The sequence below is a fragment of the Myxocyprinus asiaticus genome, chromosome 36 (genome assembly GCF_019703515.2).
Source record: "Myxocyprinus asiaticus isolate MX2 ecotype Aquarium Trade chromosome 36, UBuf_Myxa_2, whole genome shotgun sequence".
NCBI lineage: Eukaryota > Metazoa > Chordata > Actinopteri > Cypriniformes > Catostomidae > Myxocyprinus > Myxocyprinus asiaticus.
The window spans coordinates 17650002-17673336 of record NC_059379.1 but is presented as its reverse complement, the minus strand read 5'-3'; the positions used below and the strand labels follow the sequence as shown (position 1 = coordinate 17673336).

At 37.4% G+C, this 23335-nt stretch overlaps 1 protein-coding gene across 8 annotated transcripts in view; it reads left to right on the top strand.

The window, feature by feature from the left end:
* LOC127427040 (rho GTPase-activating protein 12-like) overlaps positions 1 to 23335 on the top strand; it is a 76686-nt gene that overhangs the window by 46175 nt on the left and 7176 nt on the right. For 2 of the 8 annotated variants that reach the window (XM_051674351.1, XM_051674348.1), the window contains 12 exons: positions 13764 to 14024; positions 14752 to 14811; positions 16459 to 16599; positions 16686 to 16766; positions 17423 to 17548; positions 19453 to 19524; positions 19717 to 19778; positions 20480 to 20561; positions 21404 to 21529; positions 22401 to 22502; positions 23033 to 23131; positions 23234 to 23333. In XM_051674351.1, coding sequence (XP_051530311.1) covers positions 13764 to 14024; positions 14752 to 14811; positions 16459 to 16599; positions 16686 to 16766; positions 17423 to 17548; positions 19453 to 19524; positions 19717 to 19778; positions 20480 to 20561; positions 21404 to 21529; positions 22401 to 22502; positions 23033 to 23131; positions 23234 to 23333 — 1312 coding nt within the window. Of the gene's footprint in view, positions 1 to 11246; positions 11444 to 13763; positions 14025 to 14751; positions 14812 to 16458; positions 16600 to 16685; positions 16767 to 17422; positions 17549 to 19452; positions 19525 to 19716; positions 19779 to 20479; positions 20562 to 21403; positions 21530 to 22400; positions 22503 to 23032; positions 23132 to 23233; positions 23334 to 23335 lie in introns of those variants that run through there. The other 6 variants (XM_051674352.1, XM_051674349.1, XM_051674355.1 and 3 more) reach the window with 5 other exon arrangements.

Here is a 23335-nt window from a genome sequence, read left to right as displayed (position 1 = left end):
TGGTTGTTTCAAGGAGCACAATATGACGGTACTTGAACAAAAATTAGCTGCATGGTCGAGTTGCCAGATACTGCGCCAATGCCACAAAAACGCCCGGTTACAATATGCCCGACAACACCTTGACATGCCTCACAGCTTCTGGCACACTGTAATTTGGAGTGACAAGACCAAAATAGAGCTTTATGGTCACAACCATAAGCGCTATGTTTGGAGAGGGGTCAACAAGGCCTATAGTGAAAAGAATACCCTCCCCACTGTGAAGCATGGTGGTGGCTTACTGATGTTTTGGGGGGGTGTGATTTCTAAAGGCACGGGGAATCTTGTGAAAATTGATTGCAAGATGAATGCAGCATGTTATCAGAAAATACTGGCAGACAATTTGCATTCTTCTGCACGAAAGCTGCGCATGAGACGCTCTTGGACTTTCCAGCACGACAGTGACCCTAAGCACAAGGCCAAGTTGACCCTCCAGTGGTTACAGCAGAAAAAGGTGAAGGTTCTGGAGAGGCCATCACAGTCTCCTGACCTTAATATCATCGAGCCACTCTGGGGAGATCTCAAATGTGCGGTTCATGCAAGACGACCAAAGACTTTGCATGACCTGGAGGCATTTTGCCAAGACGAATGGGCAGCTATACCACCTGCAAGAATTTGGAGCCTCATAGACAACTATTACAAAGGACTGCATGCTGTCATTGATGCTAAAGGGGGCAATACACAGTATTAAGAACTAAGGGTATGCAGAACAGGGGTCATTTCCTTTTATTCCCTCTTGCCATGTTTTGTTTTATGATTGTGCCATTCTGTTATAACCTACAGTTGAATATGAATCCAACTGTAGGTTGGACAACAGGGGCGCCGTATCATGGCTGACCCTGCACTCTGACCCCAGCCTAGCTGGGATATGTGAAAAAGAAGAATTTCACTGTATATGTGCAAATGTATAATGTGTGATAAATAAAGAAAATTATAATTATAATTATAAATTATAAAATTATAATTATAATTAATTATAATTAATTATCCCATAAGAAATAAAAGAAATGTGTTTTGCCTGCTCACTCATGTTTTCTTTAAAAATGGTACATATATTACCAGTTCTCCAAGGGTATGCAAACTTTTGAGCACAACTGTATATGTAGTTGAACATCTAGATGCTAACAAAAGTAGCCAACCACACTTTGAAGCTACTTTAAAGCTGCCAGTTGAACTGTTCAGTCATGATGTCTATTTGAAGGCCAATCCAGAAGGCTGGTTTGCCATTGTTTCCCTATGGAATTTCCAATGGGTTTTATAAAATAACAGTTTTCGATTTATGAGTAAAGTCAAGTGTTAGTTAATATTAAATGAAAACACTTTGATGTTTTGTTCTACAACATAATTACACACAGTCATACATCCAACGTAACTTTTGAAGCAGCTGTGTTTTGTGAAAATGTAAGCTGCTAACAAGTTGCTACGTAAGGACCACAGTGGTTGTCCATTTTGTCAAGCATGTAAACTCACATCCTTGTGGTAGTTGTAGTCCTTTTTGAGCAACTTCCAAAACAAAAAAAAACCAAACAAACAGCTGCTTCAAAATGTATGTTTTAGGCATGACTGTGCAATTCATCTGACATTCTTGAGACATTCAATGAATGAATTGTTAATTCATGGAAATGTTCTGTTGTATTTCTTTGCTTTATATTGCATAAAATAGCTTGTTAATGGAAAATCGAAACTATTTTGAAAGCAAGAAGGTAGTTGTTTGACTCACTAATTCTAGTTAGTTATTAAACTGCAGGTCATGTCAATGCAAATCCCTTACATAAATCAACAGAGGGAAGAGTTGGTTTATCCCTAAAAGGTCAACCCAATGATCTTAGGCCAGGATTAGTAGTTTCCCCCAGGTGGCGTTTACTACAGACTGCTTTTCTGATTAGACGGTAACACTCTTAGAAAAGATAATATGTTGACAAATATATAAACAGTGGAAAATATATACTTGGGGAGGAAAACATTGCAGAGCCTAGCAGTGCAGCTAAGCTTTTCAGAGGCGCAGTTTTCAAAGCCCTCGCATCCTTCAGCACATAGAGAATACAAAGAAAGAATGACAAAAAGAGGTATGAGGGGGATGGGAGAAGAGTAATTTATAAAGGAAGAGTCATTTCTGTCCAGAAGCATCATCACTACAACTCATGTCACACACACACATAAAACAGTCTAGTGTTCCTTAAACTAATAGTTTACCCTATAATGAAAATTCATTATGCACTCTCATGTTGTTCCAAACCCGTATGACTTTCTTTCTACTGTGGAACATGTGTTAGCCTAAGCCACCATTCACTTTCATTGATTTTTTCCCTATACAATAAAAAGTGAATGGTGACTGAGGCTAACATTCATGCCTAACATCTCCTTTTGTGTTCCATGGTGAAAAGAAATTCAAACAGGTTTAAAACAACATGAGGATGAGTAAATGATGACAGAATTTTCATTTTTGAGTGAACTATCCCTTTAATACAGTATGCCCTATTGAACAGAATTAACTTTCTCATTGTCTCGTTGTCATTGGCGTCAAAACAACTATGGAATAAACCCAGAATAATGTCCATAGTGGTTGTTTACATTGAAGAAAGTTCTCGAATAGACAATTTTTTTAGATTCACAATGAGAGTTGTGTGTACATAAACTGTATGCTGAAGATATGGGACACACATCACTCTCACATGCAGGTTTGAGGCTCAGAAATGTGAGAACATTGTTACTCACTAGGAGTCCTCTCTAACATTTCTGAATAATAAATGAGGGTTTTTGGGGAGATGAGGGGAACCAATGACAAAAGAGGGTTTTGCAACCATTGCAGGATGCACCGTCTGCCGTTGAGGATTTGGGACTACCATCAAAGGACACCGCCCCCAGGTTTTTCACAAACACATACGCCTACACATTCATCATTCAGCTACTCACAGAAACACACATATTCACTGAAGAGAAGGATTACGATGGTCGGCTAGTTTTTTTTATATATTTTAGTGGCATCATTTACTCATCCAGATGTTGTTCCGAACCTGTCTGACTTTCTTACGTGAAACGCAAAAGGGAGCGTTAGATTGAATGTTTGCCTCAGTCACCATTCACTTTCATTGTTTGGAACAAAAGATGCAATGAAGGTGAATAGTGACTAAACCAAATACTATCGTGTTCCACTGAAGAAAGAAAGCCTTCTGAGAAACACATCTGATCAGGGTCAGGTGAACCTAAGACCAGCCTAATTACAGTGCATCCGGAAAGTATTCACAGCGCTTCACTTTTTCCACATTTTGTTATGTTACAGCCTTATTCCAAAATGGATTAAATTCATTATTTTCCTCAAAATTCTACAAACAATACCCCATAATGACAACGTGAAAGAAGTTTGTTTGAAATCTTTGCAAATTTATTAAAAATAAAAAACGAAAAAAATCACAAAATTTAATCCATTTTGGAATAAGGCTGTAACATAACAAAATGTGGAAAAAGTGAAGTGCTGTGAATACTTTCCGGATGCACTGTATACAGGGTTTCCTTAACAGAATAGTTTAGCCAAACGTTTAAATTGTGCCATTATTTACTTATGTCATTCCAAACCTATATGACTTTATTTCTTCTGCAGAGCACAAAAGGAGAGATTTTAATGAATGTCATGATCGCTGATTTCAATACAGTAGCAGTTGATAGTGAAACTTTAAAGATTAGGAAAAGCTCCCAAAAGTGTCATAAAAGTTGTTAATGCAACTTGTGCATCATATTCCAAGTCTTCTGAAGGCATGCAATCACAATGTGTGAAGAACAGACCAAAATTAAATCATTGATGAACTTTAAACAGAGCATAAATACAATATGGCGACACGTCAAAAACATCACACCTCATTGGTTATTTGGTCACGAAACTGATTGGCTGACTAGGCATTTAGGCAGCCAATTGACTAGTTGATTTGAAAATATGTAGTTTAGCACATTTGTCTTTAAGGTGCACTCAGTAATTTTTTTCCTCATAAAAAATGTTGTTCTCTTAAGAAATTTGTAATTTTCAAACATGATTAAAATTAACATAATTGCCAGTTATTTCCTTTGATATTGTAATTGATTAGTCATTTTGATTTATTCGAATTTACATTAAAATACTTATTTTGTTTGGGGCAGCTGCATGCCATATTCTTTATGTGGACTTTGCATCAAAACAAGCTGAGAGCTGCATTACTGAATTGCATTATTAGTTTAATTGCATGAAAAACAAAGTGTTATTCACATTTCGAATAAATTATACACAGTAAAATTTAGATAGTGAGCATTACTGATATGTCTTTAGATTCATTTAAATGCCTGTGATTTGCCTTTGCATCCATGCAAACCACGGCCCAAAAATATATGTTTGCTAATAATAGATTTTGTCACAATTATGGGAGTATACCTAAATGGAATGCTGTAATTGACACTACACAATTATATAATTGTGACAGCTGTAATTGTAATCTCGATTATTTTTCTGTAACTGTGCAGCCCTATATAAAATCATGACCACTTACATGAGCATAAGATTCCATTCATATCAGTAACCTTGTAAAGGTGCTTCAATCTACATGTAGAGGATCCCCTCATGGATCACATGGCCAGCCAAATACTACTCGCTTAATCACATTAATCACTCTGTTATTGGAAACTTTCATTCATGGATTATATTAATCATGATAATATGAATGAATAGTGTATTTCTACAATGGCATTGGTAACTGGAAACCTTTGCATTTGAATGATCTAACAATTCTGCCTCCTGCTCTGACTGAGATTTCATAATCTTATGGTGACTTATGGGAACTGTCTGCATCAGCAATTAGTGTAGAGTGGCTTGTTTTTGTGTGTGTGGTATCACGCATTATTAGGCTGTGTGCCGAAGACCTAAAGGTTAATTGGTTGTCTCTCTGTCAGAGTTTGAGCACTGCTGAACTCACTGAGGTGTGAAATAGACCTAAAATTCCCTATAAAGTTTGCTGACTGCTGCCCACTAAATCACTCCTCTTTCTTATAGCCTTACACATTGGTTAGAGTGTGTTTGTGGTTGTGTCCAACAGTGCACACTTACTGTAGATACTGTGGTCTCATACTGCAGATAGACCCCTAAGTTTGGTTGAGCAGACATGCACAAGAGCACACACATTGATGTGGCTTCAGGGGTCCTGGGGGAGGTGACTGTGTGGCTGTGCCCGCATGGGTCTGCATATGTCACAGATGTGCTAATGTGTGGCTGAGCAGATGCATCCTGACTGCAGGCACTCAGCTGGAAATGTAGGTTAAGCTGGTCATCCATACTTGGTCATTGAGGAAGACAGAGGGATATATGGAGATGGCCTGTTTGTTTTTTTGTGAGAGGCAGGTCTTGATGGTGAGAGAAAATATGGAAGAGGGTTTTGAAGAAACAGAAAAAAGGGGGAAATAAGATGGATTGAAAATATAAGCATGAAGGATATGTCCTAAATACTGTATATTTAGGACAGTTAAATACTGTGGGCACACACATGCATATAATACATTGACAAAAGTTCACAATAAGGTCGTGTTTTTCTTAGTTTCTGTCTTTTTCCTCTCTCCTTCTCTCAGTGCCAGCTCACACTTATAATGTTATGCAACTATCTTCGAGTATGTTACCACTTGGCACAGTCAGGTCTTTAAGTACTGTAAATGTGTACAAGCATAACCTTAAAGGAACCTCTCTGAAAGACTTGATTCTGATTGGCCAGTCGTTGCATTTTGTGTTCAACACTTTTTCCATAATGACTGATAAACTGTATAATTGATAATTGTGCTAAGTTTCTATATAGAAGCTTTAAAGGGTTATTTCACCCAAAAATTAAAATTCTCTCATCATTTACTCACCCCCATGCCATCCCAGATGTGTATGACTTTCTTGCTTCTGCAAAACACAAACAAAGATTTTTAAAAGAACATTTCAGCTCTGTTAGTCCATACAATGTAAGTGAGTGGTGACCAGATATTTTAATGTCCAAAAGGGACATGAAGGCAGAATAAAAGTAAGCCATAAGACTCCAGTTGTTAAATATATATCTTCTGAAATGATATGATAGGTGTGGGTAGGAAACAGATCAATATTTGTGTGTTTTTTTTTTTTTTTTTTTTTTTTTTTGTAAATCTACTCTTTCATGTTCACATTCTGGTCTGGATATTTATGGTAAAAAATCTTAAATACTGATCTGTTTCTCACCCACACCTATCATATCACTTCAGAAAACATAGATTTAACCACTATGGGTTACTTTTATGCTGCCTTTTTGGACCTCCTGAGTTTTGGTCAGAATGAACTTGCATTGTGAGAACCTACAGAGCTGAAATATTCATCTAAAAATTTTAATTTGTGGATGGCATGAGAGTGAGTAAATAATGAGAGAATTTTCATTTTTGGGTGAACTATCTCTTTAAGCTAATCTACAAGTAAGCTATTGAAATTATTTAAACCCAAATCATTATTTCATGTCCATTTAGTTATTTTATTTAATCATTCATGCATTCGTTAATTTGGTTATTAGCTGTGAACAAGCTGTATAATGTGCAGTCTTAGGAAAAAGCACCTAACTTTTGTCTTTTTCTTTCTCTCATATAGTCCACACACACACACACACACACACACATTTACACTGCAAGTTATTAGGTGCTAAGGAGGCAAAGGAATGCTGGTTGCCATGTTTGCAAATTATCCCTTCATTTGGTTCAGCACAGGATAAAATAGATTGAGGTACCCTCCTAGTGGCCAATCAGAAGAATGGAATGACATCTGATGCAGTGTTACATTTTTGTGGTAAAATATAATTTCTCCTATCCCAGTTTTGTTAAATTAGTTTTTCATATCCCAGTTTAATGTGCACAAAAAATATCTAACTATAACTACATTTCCATCCATGGGTTTTTTGTGACAAAAAGTGTAGAGCATCAAAATGTTTACCGATATAGCCGTTGGAAACGCAAATTATCAATATAATATTTTTCCATTTAACTCTAGTGCATAAACTCTATGTCGATACTTCAAATATCTCGAAAAACTGGTTTTGAAAGACTTTTTGTCAAGAAAATTGGCATTAACACAAAAATATAGTGTCACATGACAAAATTTACCCCAATCGTTAGCCTGTGTTAATCATGACGACAAGGTATACAGCCAATTTATTGTACGTGAAGCATTACTCGCACTGTTATGGATTGGTCTTAACGGCATACCTGCACAGATCTGATGCTGCAAACACACCTGCGTCATGACACTTCCAGGAGTGCCAACACAGATATCTTGTATCATGCACCTGTCATTGACAAGTGCACGGAGAACAAATGAATAGCCACTCTTTGCGATTAATTTAATCACGGAAGCCATCCGTTTATTTATTAAAGTTGCTTTTCCACACCATTCAAAATAATAGACGGCAGTCATGGAATTAGCCCACAGTACAAAAAAGATGTTTTAAATAAAAAATAAATACACAATACTAGGAGAAAAGCTTCAGTGTGCTTTTTTGGAACACTGACATATAAACCAATTCAATAAAACCCTTTTTTTTAGCTTACTTTTGAAAAAATACCGGCAAAATTCGCTGTACTAAATAAAATAAATTACCAAATGTATAAAGATTAAATGAAAAATAAATAAATTACCAAATGAAAAAATTATATTGTTAGGCCTATATAATTGCCTTTTCTTTACACACACACTTAAATTAGCCTTACCCTGTTTTGTAGATGAAAAAAGTCAGCTGAATGACATTCTGAGAATGTTCTACACTTTTTTTGAAGACTATAAACTATCAGAACTATTTGTCCAATGCTGAGTTCACTTTCAGAAACGAGCTTTTGAACATTCTAAAACTTTTAAATATTTTAAATCTAACCCTCTTTAACTCTGATTACATTTGCTGAGATTTGTTAGAAAATGTACATTGCATTATGATGCTAAAATTGATTTTAGATGACATTCAAGTTCAGTTGGTCATTAGAAGTTGCTGGACAAATATGCGGGACATAATGCAGTTGTGATGGCGATGCTTTAGATTAGATGATTGTTCAAAATAGCCTATTGAATATCAGGAATGTATCATATGTAAACCCTGATATTACACTGCATAAATTTTTCTTTAATAGCTGTGCACACAGCATCAATGGATGGTCCTTATACTAAGACCGAAAGTTTCCCCAACAACTTGGTGCAGGTTGCCAGCTTGAACAGGGCCATGACAATTCGCTTTTGGGTCAGAACCGGAGGCAACCTGCGATAGGCGCAACATTAGGACCAATATTACAGTCCCTATCAGAAGGGCAACTGCTCCCTTTTGATTGCAATTCCTCGTCTTCTGATTGCATTTATTTGTGAAATTATGATGAAAGTAAGCTAGCTAATTTCAATGAATTGTCTCAATACTCTTCCCATTTTGAAAAGACTTCGGGGGGGAAAAAAATTAGGGACATCTGGGAGGCGAAAGGTATACAATTAACGATATACACACATTTCTGTGTGGAAACGACTCAAGGGCAGATTTCTTTTGCGATAAACCAAAACTTATGCGACAAAGTGTTTTTAAGCATGACGTCATCACGCACATAATTTTTATCGATAAAAGGCCATTTGAATGGAAACAGCCAGGTGACGGCAAATTTTGCAAATATTTTTTTTACGCATTTTCACTTTGTCAATAACAAAATGCGCGAAACGTGGATGGGAACTAGTTGTCACTTTAAAAACATTTCTCTCTTGTTTAGAGTAACCCAACATGTCAACTTCTGGCACAGCAAATGGCATAAGTTTGGGGCAGAACTACCTGTTTGACTGAACCATGTTAGAAGGAGGGCAGGTGGAACGGTTGGTATGAGTACTTGGGAGACTTGTTGTGAAGTTTGCAAATTTGGTGTTGCTTGGGTGGAGAAATTACACAGTTCACTATATGCAGTTAAGTGCATACTTTTGCACACACCAGCCACACACCATATTAAGACTGAAGGGGATATAAACATTTAAGCAGGATTATTTATTATTTTGTCTTGTGGAATATACTGTATATGAATATCTTGTCAAATTGCTTCATCAGGGCAGTACTAAATAAAAAACTAAATGCAATTTTTGATCCCTCTTTATTAAATGATAAACATTGCATGCAAGAGGGATGCAAAAAATATGTTTTTTTTAATATAAATTTTAATAACCTTAAAAACTGTGTGCAAGTGTACCTGTGAGAATTGGTGCTGTTTTTAAGGCATAGTGGTGGTCACCAAATATTTACTGCAATTTTGCAGTGTACTGTATATGCATGTACAGTATACAGTGATCAGCCACAACATTAAAACCACTGACAGGTGAAGTGAATAACATTAATTATCTCGTTACAATGGCACCTGTCAAGGGGTGGGATATATTAGGCAGCAAGTGAACAGTCAGTTCTTGAATTTCATGTGTTGGAAGCAGTATAAATGGGCAAGCGTAAGGATCAGAGCGACTTTGACAAGGGCCAAATTGTGATGGCTAGACGACTGGGTCAGAGCATCTCCAAAACGGCAGGTCTTGTGGGGTGTTCCCGGTAGGCAGTGGTTAGTACCTACCAAAAGTGGTCCAAGGAAGGATAACCGGTGAACCGGCAACAGGCTCACGGGCGCCCAAGGTTCAGTGATGCGCGTGGGGACCCGTCTGGTCCGATCCCACAGAAGAGCTACTGTAGCACCAATTGCTGAAAAACTTAATGCTGGCCATGATAGAAATGTGTCAGAACAAACAGTGCATCGCAGCTTGCTGAGTATGGGGCTGCGTAGCTGCAGACCGGTCAGAGTGCCCATGCTGACCCCTGTCCACCGCCACCGAAAGCGCCTACAATGGGCACGTGAGCATCAGAACTGGACCATGGAGCAATGGAAGAAGGTGGCCTGGTCTGATGAATCACATTTTCTTTTAGATCATGTGGATGGCCGGGTGCGTGTGCATCATTTACCTGGGGAAGAGATTGCTGCAGGATGCACTATGGGAAGAAGGCAGGCTGGCGGAGGCAGTGTGATGCTCTGGGCAATGTTTTGCTGGGAAACCTTGGGTCCTGGCATTCATGTGGCTGTCACTTTGACACGTACCACCTACCTAAAGATTGTTGCAGACCACGTACACCCCTTCATGGCCTCTTTCAGCAGGATAATGCGTCCTGCCACACTGCAAAAATTGTTCAGGAATGGTTTGAGGAACATGACAAAGAGTTCAAGGTGTTGACTTGGCCTCCAAATTCCCCAGATCTCAATCCGATTGAGCATCTATGGGATGTGCTGGACCAACAAGTCCGATTCATGGAGGCCCCACCTTGCAACTTGCAGGACTTGAAGAATCTGTTGCTAACATCTTGGTGCTAGATACCACAGGACACCTTCAGAGGTCTTGTGAAGTCCATGCCTCGATGGGTCAGAGCTGTTTTGGCGGCAAGAGGGGGACCTACGCGATATTAGGCAGGTGGTTTTAAATTTTGTGGCTGATCAGTGTGTGTGTGTATGTGTGTGTGTATATATATATATATATATATATATATATATATATATATATATATATATATATATATATATATGACATAATGAACTCAAACACAGTTGGAAGATGATGGATGAATGGATGATGATTCATCGAGAGATAGAAGAATGGATGTCTTTCTTGCTTCATGAAAAGTTGACAAAAGCTTTCAGATCACTGTGTAAGTGGGGTGGGTTTGAGAGATAACCACAGAGCACTTCATTAGCATCCATATCTGAGCATCTAATCTTAAACATTTCCACGATAAGAGAGTAGCATCCACCTTTCATAAAATAAAACAAATTTGTTGTCTCATGTAGCAGCATTCAAGTGTGCAAGTTCTCAATTTGCCCATGTAGACATGCATAAAACACTCACATTCAGAGTTTACAACCTGTCTTGATTGAATCTCATTGAATCATGAGTCTCATCTTTTGGGCTGTAGTTGTCCATCGGCTCATGGGCTGCATCACTTACAGCTTTTACAGTGTATTTTGTATGTGTGTGCTGTGCATTTCCTCTTGGATGTGCTCTACAGATTTCCACGTGGTGGTGTGTGGTTTAACATGGATTTGAATACATTCCTCTTTGTTGCTGTGAGTGTATTGAGCTCATGACTTCTGTTGGTCACTGCTGTTTGGGCTCATTTCAGGTCTTTACCTTTCTTGTGAAATAATTATTCAGTGCGGGCTAGGCTTTCTATATTCAAAGTGCTGTTCTTTTATGGATGTATGTGTGTGGATGAGACAGAGAGCCAGAGAGGGACAGATATGCAAACGGATTGAGGAGTGTATGCAGATATTGAGCTGGAGAGTTTGATCTCCAATTGATTGAAGAGCACAATACAAAGAAAGATTTCAACCTACAGCTCAGGAGACGAGCATGAGTTCCTCTCAGAAGGTGAAAGAATATTCAATGCAAATTGTAACTTTTGATGTCAACAATGTTTTAATATTACATAATAATATTATGTTAAATATTTTTATTTTCATTTATTTATTTGGTTTGTTTATTTGTTTTTGTTTTTTCTTTGATGTAGCTTATTTTTCTCTGTGCCTTGAGTGTGTTTGGAAGTCCTTCTTTATTTTAAGAGAGCAGGTGAAGTTTGACTTGAATTGTGCTCTTGCTACTCTGTTTATACATTGCAGAAGCTTATTTTGTTATTTTTTGTTATTCTCAAGTTAAGAATGTTGTCTTTGATGTTAGTTACACTAGTATTTATAGTTAGACAATTACTTATTTGGTTTTCATCTCCAGATGAAAAAAAAAATGTGTTTGGATGAGAGAAATTAAATATTTGGATTCGCTTTTGGCACATTTTGCCCATCTCCATGCAAGCACAATGTTGGAGTAGCTTTGAGTCTATAATGAAGGTTGATATTATATTTCAGTATGACAGGAAGGTTCATATATTTCCATGCATGACAGAATAGATTAGCCCTCCAAATACTCCGACAGTTTGAGGTGTGTGCCAACAGGCCTTTCCATTAAAAAACAGGATTTCTGATTTTTTTTTTTTTTAAAGGTCAGCAAAGAGTCATTACTTTGTTGCATTGTCCACAGCTTTGTGTCATGTTCTGCACAAGTTTATCTTTTAGAACACAGGTCTGATCCTTCTGATTATGGATATTTTTATTTTATTTTTATTTTTAATAATACTTAATTTCATCACTTGTTCTCCCTATCCAGTCCCATGCAAAGAATGCCCGGAAATATAAATAAATTGCCCTCTTTAATCAAAGCTACATTAACACCACAAAAAGTATTCATGTAGTCCCAACTCAAATGGATTATGTAAACTTCCATTTTACATATTGAAATGTACAGTATAGGACACAATGAAATCAAGTTGTGACAAAATGTTCTTGAATTGTGTTGCTTTAGTTCATTTTAATTGAGTAAATTGAACAAGCAGGAAAAATCTTTTTTTTGTGTGTATTTTATTTTTTACGAGACATTTTTTGCTGAAATACTGCTACTATCATTGCATTTACATGAATTCATTTAGCAGACAGTTTCATCCAAACTGACTTGCGTGGTATTTAAGTCATGCATTGTTTCAGTAGTGTGAATACAGATAAAGTGGGAAACTTCCTGATAGTTTGCCATTGGTGTTGTTTTAAAATATTTAATGGTGTCATAACCGGTTTAGGATGAGTTAATGCTGATTTTTAGTAATGGAGGAAAATACACAATGATAAAGATTATTAAGTTGAAGTGACCCACTTTACCAGTTGTCCCACTTTACCTGTATTCACCCCATATGTGTTTGCTGAGAATCTAACCTATGACATTTGTGTTTATGGGGTCAGTGGTCCTTAAATCTCTTTACATTTCTGAAATCATGATGTCATCTCTTTTCCTCATGATCCATATTTGGGATTCTATGCTAATTCAGTTTTTGTGTCATTTTAAGATGAGACCTTTCTTCTAAATCAAGGTTTAGAAGGAAGGATTAAGCATTTTTCAAGCCAGAAAAAAACACTATTGACAGATCTGTCAGGGCTGATACTTGTATTCAAATCAGAGCTGACTCTTTTAGATTTAGCTGAGAACAGATGGTCATTGTATGTTGCAGTTATTCTGTGCCATGTGATGTCTGGAACATGGAAATACTGCATTCTCCTGTTGTTCTCTCCTGGAAAATTTTATGCAAATATTTCCATGCTGAGTTTATTAAATGCTCTTCATTCTTTTGCTCTCATTTAAAACATGACTTGTTTTGAATGAAAAGTATGAGAGTTTAGCCAGCTGTCGGCATGAGCACATCAATAAAATAATTGGCAGGCATTTGTAGGGGGGAAATGACTTTTGGATCCCTCTCAGAGTTTGTGCAATGCTTGGCAGAATCAATCACAGTTTTATTTGCTGCTTTTGTTTCTCCTGGCCCTCTTTTTAGCAGATGATTGCAGTTATCTTTACAGGCATATGTCAGCACTACTAAATGAAGTGTTTATGCAGAAAGGTATTCAAGAAATACCTTGCGCAGTTACAGGGTTCCCACAAAGTGGAAAACATGGAAATATCAGGGAATTTTAAAATGGTAGTTTCCAGACCAGGAATTTCCAGGAAATTTCCAGGAAAAGTCATGGAAATTACTTTATGAATTATAAATATTTCTAGATTTGCTCTGCTTTAAAATATCACAATGGCAAGAAATAGCTTTTTTTTTGAGTGCAGTCTCTACACAGTCATTTTTAAAAATCTCTTTTATCCACAGAGCATATCTCCCACCGGGCAGGGCCGATCAGAGTCCCCAGTCTACACAAACCTCCAGGAGCTGAAGATCTCGCAGTCCTCTCTCCCTTCGGTGCCCTCCTCCTCCCCTCTGCACATCCTGGGCGACTGGGAGACGCACAAAGACTTGAGTGGAAGAAACTTCTACTATAACCGCACAACTCAGGAGAGGACCTGGAAACCGCCCCGCTCACGAGACAACGGGCTCAGTCGCGGGGACACGTCCAACACTGGGGACATGGAGGTAACAAACACACATACACTGTACAACAGTATCTCAACAAGTGCCGTAGTGTGTTTACATCAAGTAGAAAACAAATTGTATATTCATCAACACGTGAAGAACGCAAGCATCACTTTAAGAGAAAACATGCAAATAGAGGATCATGTTACATCTGTTAAACACCTCGTCTTTGCACTGGTTTGTATTTGTGCTTCCGTGAGTGTTTGAGTGTATGTGCCCATTATGCTTGTGCATGTGAAAGTTTGAACTAGGCCAGAGTTGAAGTAGGTCTTCAGTCTATATTTAAGCCTTCGAAAAATGCTGTTTGGTTATTTAAGCTTCAACAGTCTGCTGTGCTGAAAAGAGTGGCGCATTGAATTTTCGTGTAGTATTTGTGTGCATATTAGTTTACGTGGCAAAATGTTTTTGTGTAAAATTCTAGTTCTGTAAGTGTTTGTATAGATCATTTCTGTCTAAGTGCATAAAATGTTTGCCTTGCACATTAAGGACAAATGTGTCTTAAGTTCCAGGTTTTTATTGTCCATTGCTTCCATCTAGTGGTGAAATATGTATTCATTTGGGCATAATACTTGGCGACATGCTATGTTTTGTTGTTTATTAGTTAAAATCTTATCTGTTGAAGGTGCATTGCAGGGATAGTTCACCCAAAATACTGTCATTTACTTACCTTCATGTTGGTCCAAACGCTTACGAATTCATTTCTTCTGTGGAACACAAAATATTTTAGGCAGAATGTTCGGGACTAACAACCTCAGTCACCGAAGCGCAGCTCATTAGTGACAAGAGTGTGAGTAAATAATGACATAATTCATACTAATCCTTTAAGTTTTTAACTTCGGGGGGGGGAAAAATTACACTTAAATAAATTAACAATATTTCTGACAAATATGATTAAAATTAACAGTCAAAGAAGATGAAGACTTCAGTGTATCAATTGCCTAGACAAGCTATTATTCTACTTAAGGCAGGTCGCCTCTTCATGGTGGCTGCTGTGAATATAATTACTTAATCTCAGCCCTATTTTCAGACATTTTTGGTTACGGAATACCTTAATCAAGGCTTAGAAATATACTTGTATATAATATATATATTTTTAAATGTCATTGTTAACTGAAAACTTTCTCAGGTGATGCTGCATTTATGCCAATAAGTCAGAATTTTTAAATAAAAACAATGTGTAAAGTTATTTGTTATTAGTTAAAAAAACAAAGATGAATTATTTAACTAAATTTAATAATGTAATTTTTTTACATTAAAGGAAAATTTCGGGTTCAATAGAAGTTGAGCTCAATCAACAGCATTTGTGGCATAATATTGATTACCACAAAAATAAATTTTCCTTGTCCCTATTTTTCTTTAAAAGAGCCAGTGAGGCACTTACAGTGGAAGTGAATGGGGACCAATTGTTGAACGTTAAAATACTAAATTTTTGGGGCCTTGGTATCTCAGCGAGTATTGATGCTGGCTACCACCCCAGAAGTTGCAAGTTTGATCCAGGGTGTGCTGAGTGACTCCAGCCAGGTCTCCTAAGCAAACAAATTGGCCCAGTTGCTAAGGAGGGTAGAGTCATATGGGGTAACCTCCTTGTGGTCGCGATTAGGGGTTCTCACTCTCAATGGGGCGTGGGTAAGTTGTGCGTGGATCGCGGAGAGTAGCATGAGCCTCCACATGCTGTGAGTCACCTCTGTGTCATGCACAACGAGCCACGTGATAAGATGTGTAGATTGATGGTCTCAGAAGTGGAGGCAACTGAGACTTGTCTTCCGCCACCCGGATTGAGGTGAGTTTTACAAATTGGGAGAAAAGGGGATTAAAAAAAACAAAACAAAAACAAAACTAAATTTTTCAAAAGTATAGCCACATGACATAAATAATATGAATGTAAACATGATTTTAGTGTGATGAAATCACTAACTAACCGTTTCTGTGTAAAGTTATAGCTAATCTTACAACTTCGTTGCCATGACGATAAAATGTCAACAAATCCTGAAACCCAAAAATGACTGTAAAAATTAATATTTAAACAACTTTACAGCTCAAATAATACAGTGTTAACAGAAGAATTAATGTAAGTGCATTTGTAAAATTATAAGCTTCACATTTCTGCCTTTAAACTCAATTCACTTCCATTGTAAGTGTCTCACTGTAACCTCGATTTTTGTCTTTTTATTTGTTTTGTTTTTTTAAGAAAAGGAGGGACGAGTCAAAATTGATTTTTGTAGTAATCAACATTATGCCACAAATGCTGTGAATTGAGCTTAAATTGTACTGAACCTGGAATATTCCTTTAAGTAATATCAATTAATTAAAAAAAATAGCCTGTATAATTTAATAGATTTTTTTTTATCAAATTATTAATACTATTATCATGTAGTTAAAAGTATTTGTTTTCATGAGTTGCTTTGTCTTCCATCTTTTCTCTCCTATTCTCCAGCATTTGTCATCCGAAGAGAACTGTCTCAGCACTCACTCCAGTCAGTCAGACAGTCAGTATGGATCGCCCCCTAGAGGCTGGTCAGAGGAACTGGATGAACATGGACACACTCTCTATGTGTCTGAATACACTAATGAGAAGGTGCTGGGAAGAGATGCTTACACAAAGAAATCTCTTCATGTAATAGATGATGCACAGTATAACAGAGGTTTTTCTTTCTTTTGCAGTGGATTAAACACGTGGATGAGCAAGGAAGGCCGTATTACTACAGCGCCGACGGATCTCGCTCAGAATGGGAGTTACCAAAAGTAAGCTGCACACTCAGATAGACAGTTCACAGATAGTTAACTATTTTCACAGGTATACCCTGACAGTCTTCTCTGTCTTTAGATCACATGGTTTTCATTGACTGCTTTAGCTGTAGTTTTGGCCCAGGCGGTAGGATGTTTACTAGGAAAATCTAAAAGTAATCCTGATTCTATAATCTGGTTAATGGAGATCAGTGTCTTAAGTGCAGCCAGACAATACTGGACCCTGTTTGTCTGGCCACACTTTTCTCCTGTACGCACAAACTGTTACTCCCATTCACCCCAACACATGCACATATGGTGTACTCTGGGGCACTGTGTGGGTTGGGATGGGCTTATGTTTGAAGGAGGAGATCTGAGCACACATGGTGCTGTGGACGGTGAGGAGAGAGGTACCCGAATGGCTCTTTGCTTCAGTGTGTTCTTGTCATTCTCAGAACTCATTTGTGCATTCTTTAGAATTTTGTAACAGTTACTCTAGTCACTACAGTTTGAACCTCTTCTGTTTTCCTTATGGCACTGTTTACTACCTGTGTAATTATGTAAATTATTTCTGTGCTTTAAATGGTTGTGTTGGCTGATTTAGTGTTTGTTTGCCCACTTCATCACATCACTAATCTCTGTATCACCTATGATTTCTCTCTCTTTCTCTCCAGTATAATCTCTCCCCTCCAAACTCAGAAGAAGCTCCTAAGAGTCACAGTTTGGAGAGGAAACAGCAAGAGCCCATTGTCCTGACCAAGTGGAGACACAGCACATATGTGCTGGACATCAGTGACAAGGTACACCTCTAAACACATACAGTACACACCTATGTAACAAGTCTTACTTTCAGTGGCACTAGAGTTGTTTAGATGCAATTATATATTAATATATCCCAAATCTTTTCTTACAGTATTGCAGATATTACTTTAGATCCTTCAGTATCAATCAATATTGATATTCAAATGTATGATAATGTGATGCATTATGTGTACTGAATCATGACTTGTTTGCAATGTGTATCATCCTGCACTATTTAGTTTACATGAACCTAAATTCAACAAACACAGTCCTAATAATATGGTCAGGGGTGTAAATACAGGAAGGGCAGGGTGGGCAGCCGCCCTAGGGCCCGGGGTGAGAAGCGGCCCACAACGGTTGTCTAAAAGGAACTGTAAAAACGACCGCAGGCCCTAAAGTCGATGAAAAATTACCGACAGGTTCTTTGCACTGGGGCCGGGAAGATCCAAGTTACGCCACTGAATATAGTAATGGATACTCTTGTGTAATATTTTTTTCTCATGAAAACACATGCAATTGCAACAGGTTTGATATTTATAATCACCTGGGTTAAGCTTTTTATGCTATTTATTTTTATTGACTAGTACGTTCATGCATGTAAATCTCTAGCCCTCCCAAGTGTTTTTCTGTGGAAGTCAGCATGTTGCCTAAAAGCCAATTAGGAGGCTTCCTCTCCTGTCAAAGTCATTTATTCCTCCACCCAGATGCCATTGCAGATTCAACTCCAAAAACATTTCCTCTTGGAGAGCATGAGGATTTAAACAATCCAAGATCTCATATGTTGAATTTTTGGTTAATGTGGTTCATAGTTTCCTATTTTGTTCTTTGATTATAAGGGTTCTTTAGTTAAGTGCACTGACATCAAATTGAGCAAAACTAGCCTGATATAATGTTGCACAATGGTTTTCATTCCAGCTGCCATTCAAAAACAGATGGTTCAGCTTTAACTGCCTCCCCAGGGGCTTCGACCTGTCACTGTACAGAAAAGTTAGTCACCTCATTATGCAGTAACCAATCAGATGTGATTACAGACTTCTTGATTTCTTCGCTTCTCAAATTGAAATTGATTTCTAGCAAATCAAAGAAATAAATCGGTTAATCAAAAGCTGCTGAAAATTGAAATGTGCAGTTGTTGATTTGCTCTTGATGATGTATCTGTATGGGTGTGTGAGGGTGCATATGTGTGCTTATTTGTATGTTTGTGTCTGCTGTGTTTATACAGTACTAATGCTTCATGTAACTCAGAAGTGTGTCATTTGCTCACTAGCATGTCAACAAAACCTTTGTCAATACAAATAATTAATTGCATGTCAAGACTCACTCTACATGTCCACTCGTGCGGAATGAATCTTCGCCATGACGCTCCATGGCTATTGGACTGGCGCTTTTGAAGCGTGTATGTAAAATGTAAAATGAGTGTGGTTGTATTTAGGATGGTCTTTGATTGCTTTCAGTAAACAGTCAATAAAATCATTGTATGCATGATTACAGTTGGAAAAAATGTAAACTAGAGAATGCCCAAAGGATACATATGCTGTTAATTTAATAAAATTTGTTAACGCAGCCAAAGCCCGTAAATTTCTGCCTCTCACTTTCATTAAGTTGAGCATTTCTCACCTTTTTGATGGTCTCTCACCGCTTTGTCTACCCCAGTCCGCTGCTCTGCTCCCGTAGAGAAGAAATAAAAACACCTGCTCACTCCGTGCCAGTGGACATGTACGGTTAGAGTGATATTACAATACTGACAATTGCCTGTCTCATCAAGGAACATTGATGTGTCTGTCTTTTTATGTTAGGAGACTGTAAACCACCCTCAGACTGGATTTAATCTCTTTTCATTCATTCTTTCACTCTCTATTCTTCTGAGGGTGTAACAATGCTTTTTCTGCTTTTAAACTTGCAGGAGTCTGTACATGCCAAACAGATCTCTCCTGAATCAGACTCCTGCCCCTCTTCACCAAAACACTCCTCTACTGTTAGTATGCATGCTAATTTGTGTGCTTATCTGCATGCTTCATACAATGCATTAACATATCAGTCTCTGCTCACTGTATCATTTGCTAAATAAATCACAAACAATATCCAGTATGAACCATGCAAAATGCATTTTGTTTTCTGTTAATATATATAATTCATTGATGTGTACATTTCTCTTTCATTATCGTAGCCCTCAGAAAAGTGTGGTGTGCTCAATGTCACCAAGATCACTGAACATGGCAAGAAAGTCAGGTAAAGACTGCATCTCTGTATGTTGCATATTAAAACAAATTTGTATTGGAAAAAAAAGGTATGTATTAATGTTAATAGTAATATTTTTTAGGTATTTAATAAAACAGTAATAATAATAATCTTATGCATCACTATTATTTAGATATACAGTGGGGTTTAAAAGTCTGAGAACACATAAGTTATGTAAAATGAATAAGAAATATTTGAGATTTTGCACTATTTCTAGGTCACTAATCAAATAAGCACATTACATTGCCCATGTTAACTCCTCTGTACAAAAGGTCAGATTTCCTTGCTTCCATTGAAGCATACAAGACACTCTTGGGAACATTCTCAGATCATGCTGGGATAACAAGCATCAGGTTTTGCACAAACTTGCCAAATACCAAGAAATTCTGAAATTCATATACATTTTTTATTTAACCTTTTACTCAAATTGTTATGCTGATAATTTAATTTGTAATTAAAAAGAAAAGGCTATTAAGTTAGAAAAATGCAACAACAACAAAAAAATTAGAAGGGACATTTTTTTTTACAAATGCGTTGTCCAAAGATTCTTGATACTTGATACTAAGAAGCATTCCCATGTTGTATGTGACCACCAATCACAGTTGTATTACTTTGCGATTGCCATTCGTCCTCTATCATTTGTTATTTAGAACTGTGACACAGATTTGCTCTGTTGTCTTTGTGTCCTGCAGAAAGAATTGGGCCTCCACCTGGACTGTCCTTCAGGGATCCTCATTGCTCTTTGCAAAGGGTCAGGGCACCGGCACTAGCTGGGTATGTGTTCCTGTCAGGCTCTACTACAAGGATCCATTCACTGTGGCAGCTGTGGAATTTTCCTCCTGAAAAATGTTTAGTGTTTGACTTTGTTAGTCTGTAATGACAGTTGACAGCATTTCAGTTTACATATTTTGAATACTGGAAGGTTCTCCTATAGTCTGCTGAAGTTATGGCTGCATTTATCCCAGAGTACACCATGCAAACTGCATCCAACTTCAGTTTTTAGATCATGTTCCAACGAAAACAGAACTAGATGCTTTTGTAGTGTAACTGTATCAGTTTTATCTTGTGAATTGTTAGATTTAGAATTTAGATTATTAAAGGTGCATTCAGTATTTCTTTTCCTCATTTAAAATTTGTACAGAATTCAGAAGTGAATGGTACTGTAAAATATACTGTATGTACTGTACACTCACATGAGATAAAGACTCCAGTCTTATTAGTAGAGTAAAAACAGCAATTTTATAGCATATAGAGTGGGTTGTCTCTTGGGGCCAACATTATGAGATCACATGACCAGCCATTTTATCATGGTAAACCCCCTGTTGTTGAACCCTTTTGTTCATTGAATAAATTAAATTAATCATGGCTAACTGCGAAAACGTTTGCGTGATGCTGCATCCACACCGCTAGGTGTCAGTATAAGTCCAAGACAGCTGCCATACTGGCAAGCGCAACATAAACACAAAATTACTGAGTGCACCTTCACCTCTCTTACTATGTTTTTGCTCTCTCTTTCATTTATATCTCCCATGTGTGTCGTGAGACAGTTTTCATGCATCATCACTCTTTTTCTGTTCTTTTCTTTTCTTCTTTCCATCTCTTCTGTCTCTTCAAAGTCATACTGCCGCAATGGTTCCTTCCCTGAACTCCTCCTTTCGTTGCTAAGTAACTGGAAGCGTTCGATTAAGCCCCGTCCTGCAGTGTCCTATAAGACGCACTGTAGGCGTGTCCGGGCTCCCTCTGTATGTGTCAACCTCTCTGGACAGAATGTGCCCGCTAAGCTGATCTAGGAACAGTTTTTCCTGATTTAAAGATGACAGCAGTTCATCATTTGATTACTGACAGTTTAGCAAATGATTAAAAAAAAATAATTTTAAAGTTAAATTCATATTTGATGTTATTTCAACTGACAAAAGTTCATTCAGACCGAAAGCTTTATAGCACATATTACAGTTGTAATGCGAAAATCTTTTCAGATCAGCTGGAAAGGGCAGGTTGTCTCTCATATTAACTGCACGTCCTGCTTTCTGCCTGTCTGCCACACTTTTTGTCCCCCTGTTATGTGCTTAAATTGGGTTCTTCTAGCAAAAGAGGGTGTTTTTTTTTTTTAAATGTTACCATCTCTAGAAATAGATATTTGATATACTAAAAGAAAATGGATGCAGTGAGAAGCCATTATTTGCTTGCATGCATTTCTGCATATTAAGACTAAATAGTTTTTTGTGCCTTTAGAATGTGTACAAATGTGTTCAATTTGGATTATCATAATAGATATTAAATGGAGCTTAGCATTGTGCAAGGCATATACTGTATACAGAGTGCTCTGCAAATCTGGGCCATAAATAATGAAACAATGAGGTTTGTGCATTGTGCATTTACAATCAAATCTAATCTGTTCTAATATTACTGGACATTCCCTGCCGCCCAGAACTTATTGACACCTAAAATGCTGTGTGCTTCATAACTCACTTTTGACACAGGAATATGAATATAGCTAATGTTTAATAGCACTGGACTAAAGAGAATCTTGAATAACACCTAAAAAAAAATGATTTATTGAGAGTGGCAGGATACAGATTGTATACTTATGCAAACTGTCTTATTCAATCCAAGTTTGGAGGGAACCAGTCCAAACCAGAATTCGCAGTGGATCTTCGAGGAGGTTCAATCGAGTGGGCATCCAAAGAGAAATCCAGCAAAAAGCATGTTATTGAGGTGAGAGTCAGCTGAATTTCTCAATTTTTGGAAACATTTTCTGTTAGTTAGATAATGCCCAGGGTTCCCACTGCAACCCTGGAAATATCAAGGAATTATAAAATTGTGTTTTCCAGGCCTAGAAAAGTCATCGAAGTTTCTACTGTGAATTATGATTTTTTTTCCCTCTAGTTTTCTCTGCTTTAAAATATTTCATGAGCTAGATATTGCTTTTGCGAGGATGAAACATGCTCACAAGACATAGTTATGTCATGTTTGTAGGTGAATCTTTCTTTTGAGTCAATTCTTTTTCAGATTTGTCACAACGGTTTACAAATTAGTCTAAATGATTGATTAGCAAATCAGTCTGAATCCAAATTAATTTTACAAATCTGTATCCAGTAACCGCAAACACCTGGAAAGGTCACTGAAAAGTCATAAAATTGAATTAAGGAACCCTAAATATCAGTTTTCCACATTGCTTTTTCGGTAACTGAAGCTGTTGCCTAATATGATCCCACTAACTTCAGTCTGAACTTTGACCCCTCCAGCTGAAGACACGAGTGGGCACAGAGCTGCTGATCCAATCAGAGATAGACAGTGTGATTAATGACTGGTACAAAGCCCTGGCTGAGACCATCAACACACATGTGGGTGAAATACACACTCACACAGTACAAGCAGTTAGTTTATAATAAACAAATAAATTGCTAATAAATAACATGCACATTGTAATTATGTGCACACTGTAGGCATGGGAGTCTGATGAGGCCATTGAAGAGGACATGCCTGAATCACCAGGAACTGAGAAGCAAGACAAAGAGAAAGAACACAGAGACTCAAAGAAAAGAGGT